Below are 11536 nucleotides of genomic sequence, written 5' to 3'. Positions count from 1 at the left end.
TGTCATGTCTTTATCTATCTGATATTATGTTAATGTAACTAGTCTAAATATAGATTGTGTCATGTCTTTATCCATCTGATATTATATTTACTGTTAATGTAACTAGTCTAAATATAGATTGTGTCATGTCTTTATCTATCTGATATTATGTTTACTGTTAATGTAACTAGTCTAAATATAGATTGTGTAATGTCTTTATCTATCTGATATTATGTTAATGTAACTAGTCTAAATATAGATTGTGTAATGTCTTTATCTATCTGATATATTACTGTTAATGTAACTAGTCTAAATATAGATTGTGTAATGTCTTTATCTATCTGATATTATGTTAATGTAACTAGTCTAAATATAGATTGTGTCATGTCTTTATCTATCTGATATTATGTTAATGTAACTAGTCTAAATATAGATTGTGTAATGTCTTTATCTATCTGATATTATGTTAATGTAACTAGTCTAAATATAGATTGTGTCATGTCTTTATCTATCTGATATTATGTTAATGTAACTAGTCTAAATATAGATTGTGTCATGTCTTTATCTATCTGATATTATGTTTACTGTTAATGTAACTAGTCTAAATATAGATTGTGTCATGTCTTTATCTATCTGATATTAGACTGTTAATGTAACTAGTCTAAATATAGATTGTGTCATGTCTTTATCTATCTGATATTATATTTACTGTTAATGTAACTAGTCTAAATATAGATTGTGTCATGTCTTTATCTATCTGATATTATGTTTACTGTTAATGTAACTAGTCTAAATATAGATTGTGTCATGTCTTTATCTATCTGATATTATGTTTACTGTTAATGTAACTAGTCTAAATATAGATTGTGTCATGTCTTTATCTATCTGATATTATGTTTACTGTTAATGTAACTAGTCTAAATATAGATTGTGTCATGTCTTTATCTATCTGATATTATGTTTACTGTTAATGTAACTAGTCTAAATATAGATTGTGTCATGTCTTTATCTATCTGATATTATGTTTACTGTTAATGTAACTAGTCTAAATATAGATTGTGTCATGTCTTTATCTATCTGATATTTTACTAGGCCTACTACTTGTTACCGCTGTTTTCTTCTGTTCACATTCATTCATTCGTATTTGCAGTTGTGTCTAAGGCAAACTATTCGGTATTTTGTCTTTGCATGCTTGAATAACTAGGCTACTACTTTCAGCGTTTAGTTAGCATTATTTTGGTAAGACAGCTGTGTGTACGGCTGCATTCACATAGGCTGTTTGTAATAGGTGAATTATCCTATCTATCTTGTAGTCTACAATCCATTACCAAAACAGCATTGATGTAGGGCGCTGTCCATTGTGCTGATACAGCGCAGCAGAAATAGGCTACAGATTTCAAAAGCATGCCATGATCCCAGTCTGGACATTTGAACTTTGTTTATTGCGGTAGATGAGTATGATTATATAAGCAGAATTCTTTATCATTCCAATGTAAGAACCCCCACCAAAACAAAATGTGCAGCGGAAAATCTTTATTTTTGTTAAGTCCAGCTATTGTTGTGTGACTTCTGTTTTTAGCATATGTCTTATCCATATCAAAATGAATTGCATGCAGGCCTTTTCTACTATTCAACTTTTTCCTCCTGTAGTATATTAATGCAGTTAAACTGTAACACTAACAACAATGTATTTTCCCTTAGTACTTCCTGCTCCAGACCAGCTGACTGTTAACTCGGTGGAGACCACATCAGCTGCTATTAGCTGGAGCCAGCCACCAGGATTGAACCAAACCCAACATCATTACCAGATCTCCTACCACTGTCCAGGGACAGAAACACACATCACTACCACATCTTCACACAGCATCACTCTCTCTGATCTGCAAGGTGGTACTCAGTACTCTGTCTCTGTCTGCACTGTGCTGGAAGATGGAAAGAAAAGTCAACTGGCGTCAACAACCCTCACCACAAGTAAGGAAGTACCCTACTTAAGTATTATGTCTGGGCAAAAACTGGTTGAATCAACTGTATTTAAACGTAATTTGTCAACGTATTGTGACATGGAATCTACGTGGAAAATACATTGGATTTGAAAAAACTTAAACTGTTGTTTTGAGGGGATTAATTCTACTACAGGATCATGTCATCATGGTAACCACATTTCAACATAGAAAAACCTTTTGTAAAATATGTTGGATTTGTACCTTTAAAACAATGTCAGATCTTCAGTGTAATATCCACTATCAGAATAAATAAACAATCGGCTGGGCAGAACCTCCTACCTGAGAGTTGATCTACCCTTTTGTCTCCCAGGGTTTTAATCTTCTTGGCTATGATATTTGTCAGTGGCCAAAAAATCTAAGTAAAAAAATGTGACTAAATCAAATCAATCTTTATTTAAGGTGCATTTAAAGTTTGATTCAGTCATGTTCTTTAACTTAGATTTTTGGTTGAGATGTAGACGTGAATCCCCCATATCAATTATTAATTTGTAGACAAACTGGAATTAAAGCCAGACAGTGGCACAGAGTGATGTAACGGCTGTCGTAGTAAGTGGACCAAGGCACAGCGGGTTGAGTGCTCATCTTGACTTTTATTGTGAACACTTAAATAAACAAACCAGCTAACAGTTCTGCAGGCTAGACATAGCAGTGCGCGAATACAACCTCCCACAATTCCCATAACAAACACACTCCTAATTATAGGACCTTCAATCAGAGGCAACGATAAACAGCTGCCTCCAATTGAAGGCCCCAATCCCAATTACCTAAACATAGAAATAGAATGACTAGACGGAACATAGAAATACACTAACATAGAACATAGACCAAAACCCCGGAATACATAAATCAAACACCTCTCTACATAAACACACACCCCGAACCATATAAAACAAATACCCCCCTGCCACGTCCTGACCAAACTACAATAACAAATGACCCCTTTACTGGTCAGAACCTGACAATGGAACTATCCAGGTAGAAGATAAATCACATTCAAATGTTGCTTTTTGACTGCGTTGACAACCAAACACAATTCAATATCTCTTTTGAAATACAATAAACAGCCTATTAACCGGACGTATCTAACAACCAAAAACTAAAGTTAAATGATGAGACTAAGCCAGTTGTTCAGATGGAACTATCCAAGCAGTAGTTACATCTCCTTTAAAGCTAGAATCCTTCATTGAAACAATAACAAAGCAGAGCAACCCGCCTCAGTTTTGGTAAAAAGCTGAGGGATGGGCCTGGAGAAATGTAACCACTCAAATGCAGACAGAGCTGTGGATGCAAGGACTGACCTTTCATGATATCAACATTATAGACCTTGTTGTGTGACTTCTGTTTTTAGCATATTTCTTATCCATATCAAAAATAATTGCATGCAGGCCTTTTCTACTTTTCAACTACTATTGTACTTTTTCCTCCTGTAGTATATTTCTGCAGTTAAACTGTAACACTAACAATAATGTATTTTCCAAATAGTACTTCCTGTTCCAGACCAGTTGACTGTTGACTCAGTGGGCACCACATCAGCTGCTGTCAGCTGGAACCAGCCACCAGGAATGGACCAAACCCAACATCATTACCAGATCTCCTACCACTGTCCAGGGACAGAACCACACATCACTACCACATCTTCACACAGCATCACTCTCTCTGATCTGCAAGGTGGTACTCAGTACTCTGTCACTGTCTGTACTGTGCTGGAAGATGGAAAGAAAAGTAAACTGGCGTCAACAACCCTCACCACAGGTAAGGAAGTACCCTACTTAAGTATTATGTCTGGGAAAAAAATGGTTGCGTCAACTGTAGTCAACATAATTTGTCAACGTATTGTGACATGGAATCTACGTGGAAAATACAGTGGATTTGAAAAAAGTTAACAAACTGTTGTTTTGATGGGAATGTCGGAGTGGCATAGACAAAAAATATATATATTTGATGGTGAATTCCCTGGATCTTTTATTTTTCCTGATCTTCCTTTCTATTTCCAGAACCCTGTCTCATGGAGCTGTTGTCAAAGGCTGGACTAGAAGATCATTATGAAAACAAGCTGACGTTAAGTACTGTCCATGAGATAAATGCTAATACTACATCAGATGAACCTCTTACCACTATGCAGTCACTTCCAGGGGCCTTCCTTAAGAAATTAATGATGGCAAATGTGAATGCTAGGAGAGTGACACTAAAAAGTGACTCTGATAACAGTTATGCGATTAATCCATTGGACCTGAGTACTGCCCTGTTTCTGTGTTCAGATGGGTTCCTCCAGCAGGAGATGACCCTTAAAATGTCCATGTGTCAGTTTGCTGTTCCTCTTCTGCTGCCCAACTGTGACACAGAACAAAGCACGTTGATGCTGTGGGCCTTGAGGGACATAGTGAGGAAGTTTAGACTCTCTTCACAAGTAGACACAAAGTCCTTCAAAGAGGAGAGAATTATACTTTCAGACATTCCTATGGTGTCCTTTGTTAGGCTGGGAGAGAGCAACTTGTCCAAGTCTAATATGTTGAACAAACTGCTAAGTAATCCTGACACATTTGTCCATCATGATATGGACTGTGGTGATGTACCTCGGACGATTTCTAATGGCCTAGTTGAAATCAGCTGGTACCTCCCATGTGGGAAAAGAAACATAGACAGGTTCACTAAGCCTGTGGCTTTTGCCAACCTCAGAGGAGACATCAGGTCCTTTAAGACACAGTTTTCCTTTCTGTGTCAAACATCAGCAGCAATATACATGTTTAGTGATGAATTTGAGGCAGATTCTGAGGTTTTGAAAGACATAAACACAGAGTTATTTCTGGTTGTTAACTCTCAGAGAGAAACATTCACAGGAGACAAAGTCACACATGTAATAGAAAAGAAGGGGAGGAATGAAGCAGCATTTGTAAAAACCCTGCAGTCATCTGTGGGTGATGTAATTGAAAAATGCCAAAACAAATTGACAATTGAAAAAATGTCTGGTATTGCTCGTCAGATGGGGATTCTGGTTGATGAAGACCGTAGTGAGTGTCAGAGTGCCAGGAAGATGGCAGACAAAATCACCAGCAGCATCACAGACACAGTGAAATTCAAAGACAAGCAGCTACCCTTACAAGGGAAAATCTGGAAAGAGCTTTCCCAGTTGGAGAAAGAGAGATGTAGACTGAGAAAAGCAGGAGGTCAAGAAATTGAACACTACAAGAGTTCTCTGAGGATAAAGGAGAAAGAGCTGAGAGAGAAGCAACAAAGATTTGATTTGACAGAAGCAATGACAGATTTCATAATCTGCATGTCAAGTTCAGAAGTGGAGCGGACCTATTTCCTCAAATGGATGCGGATATATTTGGACAATCTGTCACGGCAGAATCTGTCTTGTTTGCGAGAAAATTATAAAATGCTTCAGGAAAAAGAATCTGCAAATAAAAAACACATTGCAGATTTGGATAGGCAGGATAGGCAGAAAAAACGCATTGCAGATTTGGATAGGCAAATATCTGATTGTTCCTTAGGTCTTGAACACTTCCTGCGTGAGTTGGGACAGTTATATGAGTCTGCCTGCTCCCTCCCTCCCTTGAAGATAGCCCTCAATGGAAACAGTTGGAGCATCTCCCTGGATTGTGTGCTCAGATGCTGTTGGATGGTTTCCCCATTGAGCTTGTGGATGGAGATGCATCAAATATCCCTCTGAAATGGATATCAGCTGTACTGACTCAGCTTCATACTCTTGTCCAATCCAACAGCAAGATCCGGGTGGTCACAGTTTTAGGGGTCTAAAGCACAGGGAAGTCCACTCTCCTCAACACCATGTTTGGGGTCCAGTTTGCAGTCAGCAGTGGAAGATGCACCAGAGGGGCCTTCATGCTACTGATTAAAGTCAACAAAGACCTCAAGGAGGAGCTGAAATGTGACTTCATCATGGTCATTGACACAGAGGGGTTGAAATCACCAGAGTTGGCTCAACTAGATGATAGCTATGAACATGACAATGAACTGGCAACACTGGTGATTGGACTCAGTGACGTCACTATCATCAACATCGCCATGGAGAACTCCACAGAGATGAAAGACATTCTGCAGATTGTTGTTCATGCTTTCATCAGGATGAAGAAAGTGGGGAAGAAGCCAGTATGTCATTTTGTGCACCAGAATGTGCCTGACATGTCTGCTCATGACAACAACATGAGAGAGAGGAAGAAGTTGTTGGAACAGTTGAATGAAATGACCCAGGCAGCAGCCAAAATGGAGAATAAAGAGGAAATCACAAAGTTCACTGACATGATGGAGTATGATCCAGACACAAGCAGCTGGTACATCCCAGGGCTCTGGAATGGGACTCCCCCTATGGCTCCAGTAAATGCTGGCTACAGTGAGGCTGTGTATGACTTCAAAAAGAGCTTGATGAAAGATTTTATAAAATGCAAAAAAAATGGTGATTTGACTCTTTTCATGAAGTGGACACAAAACTTGTGGGAGTCTGTTAAATTTGAGAACTTCATCTTCAGTTTCAGAAACAGCTTGGTTGCGGATGCATACTCCAGATTATGCTCTGAGTACAATGGTTGGGAATGGATCTTCCAGAAGGAGATGTACAACTGGATGATTGCTGCTGAAACCAAAATTTCAAATTTTGGCATGACAGTTCTTAATCCCCAGATCACCATAAGTTATATGCTTAATAACCTGATGGGAGAAGCATCGGAGAAGCTGTCAGTGGGGGAAAAGGAAATCCAAAACAATCTAATTACATACTTTAAAAAGCAAGATGGCCATGTCAATCTGGTGGAAAAATACAAGGAAGACTTTGTGGCCAGTGCCAAAACACTGAAACGAGAGACAGAAAACACAGTGAGTAACACTCTACATGGAGCTGTTGAAATCAAAGAGGGAATGGCCAAACTGGATGACATCAAGAGTTCACAAGCAAAAACACTAGAAAAAAAAGTGCTGGCTTTGCTGAAAACCTGTAGACAGAACAAATCTGTTCTATCTGATGAGGCACTCAAAGAAGAGTTTGAAAGTATGTGGAAGGAAACTCTGTCTGAGATCAAATTCAGAGGACTCACAGGAAGAGATGTTGCTCAGGATGCCTTCAGCATTTTACATGACCATTTATCTACGAGGTCGGGTTATGTCAATAGTATGTTGGTTGGAAACAGCTTGGTTGATTATGGGGAGATACCATTTGTTGTAGAGTCAGGGGATTGGTGGACTAAAGGCGTTGTGATGCACTGGAATAGAGCCCATAGCAGGATGAAACTGCAAGAGTTGTGTGATTACATCATAACGCAGTGTCAGGACTTTATAACCCAGAAGGTGGGAAGCAAAACAGATTACCATGCCACTTACGTCAAAGAGCTGCTTGAAATAATTGATGAAACATCGCAACAAAACAACAAACGTAAAGTTAGTGAGGTTAAGCTGAAGTTGCACATCTGTGGCAGAGCAGCAAGAACATTTCAAAAGAAACATGATGATTTCATTTCAGTCAACGACCCCCGAAAATGTCTGGAACAGTCTAAGGACAAGTACCTTACTGACTTCATAGACTTGTTTCATAACCGAGATCAGTGCCAAAGGAAAGCTGAGGAGTTCACAAAGCTCTTACAGCCAGCTGTACAGGAATATGTGTCCAAAATGATTGGTCCTGATGTGGTTGATGAAGTGAAGACCGGTAAAGGGTGACAGGATTACAGCACACGGACGTTCTTCCAGTTCTCCATTTTGAAACAACTCCTGACTGATGGAGAATATGAGAAATATGAAGGGTACATGAACCATTATGAAAAGTTTGAAGGACTGGCTGTTAGACCGAATTGTCCAACAACTCTCAAAGGACTGCAGGCTGGAGAAATTGGAGAAGAAACATCTTTCAGAAATAGTCAAGATAATCACTAAGGCCATTTCAAACATCAGAAATACAACTAGCACTGTAAAAGATATCAAGACATTCATTCAGAGCATGTGCTATGCCCTCGGAGAGAAGCTTGTCTTCCCCAAGGATGGTCTGGATTCCATCATGACTCTGAACTACTCTGAAAAGACGGAAGAGTTTGCTGACTACCTAACAGATTATGTGAGCGAAATGGAGCAGTCACTGGCAGCTGAGTACGATAAGGGAGGAGACATTGAAAAGAGACTCAGATCTCTGCCATTCAAGCCTCAGGACAAGATGTTCACCAGTCTGTTTGGCTGTGGTGAGGTATGTCCTTTCTGCCATGCATCCTGTGAAGCAGGAGGTAAGGAGCATACCAAACACTTCACCTCCATTCACCGTTCAAAAGGCCTTAGCGCTTGGAGGTGCAGAGAGACAAAGGTGCTAACTATTGACATATGTTCATCTCTTGTGATAAGTGGCCGTTCATTTTACATATCCTCAACAGCAAAAGAACCTTATCCCTACAAGGACTACCAGAAATATTACCCTGACTGGAACATAGATGGAGATTCCAGTATGGAGGCTTCAGACTACTGGAAGTATGTGATGGCCACATTCAATGAGAGAATTGCTAAAGACACAGATGCACTCCCTGCAGATATCCCAGAGGACTGGAAGGCATTAACACCTGAGGATGCATTGAAGAGCTTGAAAAAGTCATTCAACATTGAAGATTAGTATAAAACTAGCAATAACAACTCTAGTTGTCCACATCCAACCATTCAAAGATGTCAGACATGACAACCAGAAATAACTCATGACATGGCTATATCACAGAAATCAATATATGTGAAATAATGTACAGATCTGGCAATACCCAATTCAATTTCAAAAGGAGAAACTATGGCACGACAAGTTATTTCAGATACATTGATAAATTATATGAACTTGGCAATTTACAGATCTGATGTTCCATAATGAAATGGCTAACACTGAGTTTTATGGTAAAGGAATACAATATAATCAAGAAATACAAAAATATATATGTCGATGTAAGTAAAGCATTTTAAGTTAATTCAGAAATCATAGAAAAGTCAACGTGAACACCAACAGGTTAACCAACAGATGGAGTGTTTTACTGATAATGCCCATAAATAAACACAATACACAGGTAACTAAGGATATAGTCTAGATAAACACAGTACACAGGTAACTAAGGAGCTAGTCTAGATAAACACAATACACAGGTAACTAAGGATCTAGTCTAGATAAACACAGTACACAGGTAACTAAGGATCTAGTCTAGATAAACACAATACACAGGTAACTAAGGATCTAGTCAAGATAAACACAATACACAGGTAACTAAGGATCTAGTCTAGATAAACACAATACACAGGTAACTAAGGAGCTAGTGTAACCGATGTGAAACGCTATTAGCGCGCACCACGCTAACTAGCTAGCCATTTCACATCGGTTACTCTAGTCTAGATAAACACAATACACAGGTAAATAAGGAGCTAGTCTGGCATTGATTATTTATTTTCAATTATAATAATTATTTTCTCATTTACTTTGCCATCTAACCTATATGGCTTGATCACAGATGAATGATTAGAAGGGCTGCATGGTTCAGTGGTAAACAGTTGATCACAGATTAATGATTAGAAGGGCTGTATGGTTCAGTGGTAAACAGTTGATCACAGATTAATGATTAGAAGGGCTGCATGGTTCAGTGGTATACAGTTGATCACAGATTAATGATTAGAAGGGCTGTATGGTTCAGTGGTAAACAGTTGATCACAGATTAATGATTAGAAGGGCTGTATGGTTCAGTGGTAAACAGTTGGCTTTTGTTTCTGTTATTTTACGTTTTAAATGTTCATCTTATTGTAATTTTTTTGGTTGAGAATATGCACGTGTTGTTTCATATACAGGTATTACACATGTATTGGTCTTTTAAATAATTTACTTCAAGAATGATTACTAAGTAGACTTAAAATAAAATTGTTTTTAGTTGATTGCTCCTTCTAATAGTGATTTGTTCAATGACTTCATTGCTTTGAACACATTAGTTTGTATAAAGTATACTTCATAATCAGTTACCATCAGTATGTAACTTCATTAATACTCTTCAGGTATGCTTGATGTATACAGTATGTTCTGAAGTACTGCTTAGTGACCATCAGTAATGTAACTTCATTAATACTCTTCAGGTATGCTTGAGTGTATACAGTATGTTCTGCAGTACTGCTTAGTGACCATCAGTAATGTAACTTCATTAATACTCTTCAGGTATGCTTGATGTATACAGTATGTTCTGAAGTACTGCTTAGTGACCATCAGTAATGTAACTTCATTAATATTCTTCAGGTATACTTGATGTATACAGTATGTTCTGAAGTAATGCTTAGTGACCATCAGTAATGTAACTTCATTAATACTCTTCAGGTATGCTTGATGTATACAGTATGTTCTGAAGTACTGCACTCTGTTGTTTTGGATGCTAATGATTATGATGGTATTGATGATGGTGATGAGTGTTTTTGTTGATAATGGTGATTATAAATGTAGCTGTTGATGAAGGTTATATTGTTGATGAGAGTTTTGCTTTTTGGTGTTGATAATTATGTTTTTTTTGTTGATGATGATGATGATAATGCCAATTTTCTCTTTGAGATTTGTTGATGTTGGTGATTTTATTTTTATAGTTGATGATGTGAGATTGAACTCTCGAGAGCCTGCAGTACATGGCTTTCAGTTGACTAAACTATCACCATGATAAAGACAAAAAAAACAATTTTGTTGTACTGTTCAAATATATTGTTTATGATCTCTTACAAATGTTATTTCATCTGCAGTGAAAACACACATACACTGGACTTTTCAGACATTAAGTGAAATCATGCAAATTGTTGAAATTGAAAGTAAAAATGCCTTTATTTTATTTCACCTTTATTTAACCAGGTAGGACAGTTGAGAACAAATTCTCATTTACAACTGCGACCTGGCCAAGATAAAGCAAAGCAGTGCGACAAAAACAACAGAGTTACACATGGGATAAACAAACGTACAGTCAATAACACAATAGAAAATCTGTATACAGTGTGTGCAAATGAAGTAAGGTGGTAAGGAAATAAATAGGCCAATAGTGGCGAAGTATTTACAATTTTGTAATTTACACTGGAGTGATATATGTGCAGATGAGCATGTGCAAGTATAAATACTGGCGTGCAAAAGAGCAGAAAAACAAAAATGGGGATGAGGTAGGTAGTTGGTTGGATGGGCTATTTACAGATGGGCTGTGTACAGCTGCAGCGATCGGTAAGCTGCTCTGACAGCTGACGCTTAAAGTCAGTGAGGGAGATATAAGTCTCCAACTTCAGTGATTTTTGCAATTCGTTCCAGTCATTGGCAGCAGAGAACTGGAAGGAAAGGCGGCCAAAGGAGGAGTTGGCTTTGGGGATGACCAGTAAAATATACCTGCTGGAGCGGGTGCTATGGGTGGGTGTTGCTATGATGACCAGTGAGCTGAGAAGGTGGAGCTTTACCTAGCAGAGACTTATAGATGACCTGGAGCCAGTGGGTTTGGCGACGAATATGTAGCGAGGACCAGCCAACGAGTGCATACAGGTCGCAGTGGTGGGTAGTAAATGGGGCTTTGGTGACAAAACGGATGGCACTGTGATAGACT

The 11536-nt window shown here is 38.3% G+C and overlaps 1 protein-coding gene across 1 annotated transcript; it reads left to right on the top strand.

Annotated features, from left to right (window-relative positions):
- The first annotated feature begins 5651 nt into the window (after window positions 1–5651).
- LOC106610494 (interferon-induced very large GTPase 1) lies at window positions 5652–10432 on the top strand. Its single transcript, XM_014209874.2, has one exon. The coding sequence runs from the start codon at window positions 5772–5774 to the stop codon at window positions 7647–7649; it is 1878 nt and encodes a 625-aa protein (XP_014065349.2). The 5' UTR covers window positions 5652–5771; the 3' UTR covers window positions 7650–10432.
- Window positions 10433–11536: the final 1104 nt, after the last annotated feature.

This window comes from Salmo salar, chromosome ssa08 (assembly GCF_905237065.1).
Source record: "Salmo salar chromosome ssa08, Ssal_v3.1, whole genome shotgun sequence".
NCBI lineage: Eukaryota > Metazoa > Chordata > Actinopteri > Salmoniformes > Salmonidae > Salmo > Salmo salar.
Note: the sequence above shows the minus strand (reverse complement) of the source record. Positions and strands in the feature narration are given on the sequence as shown.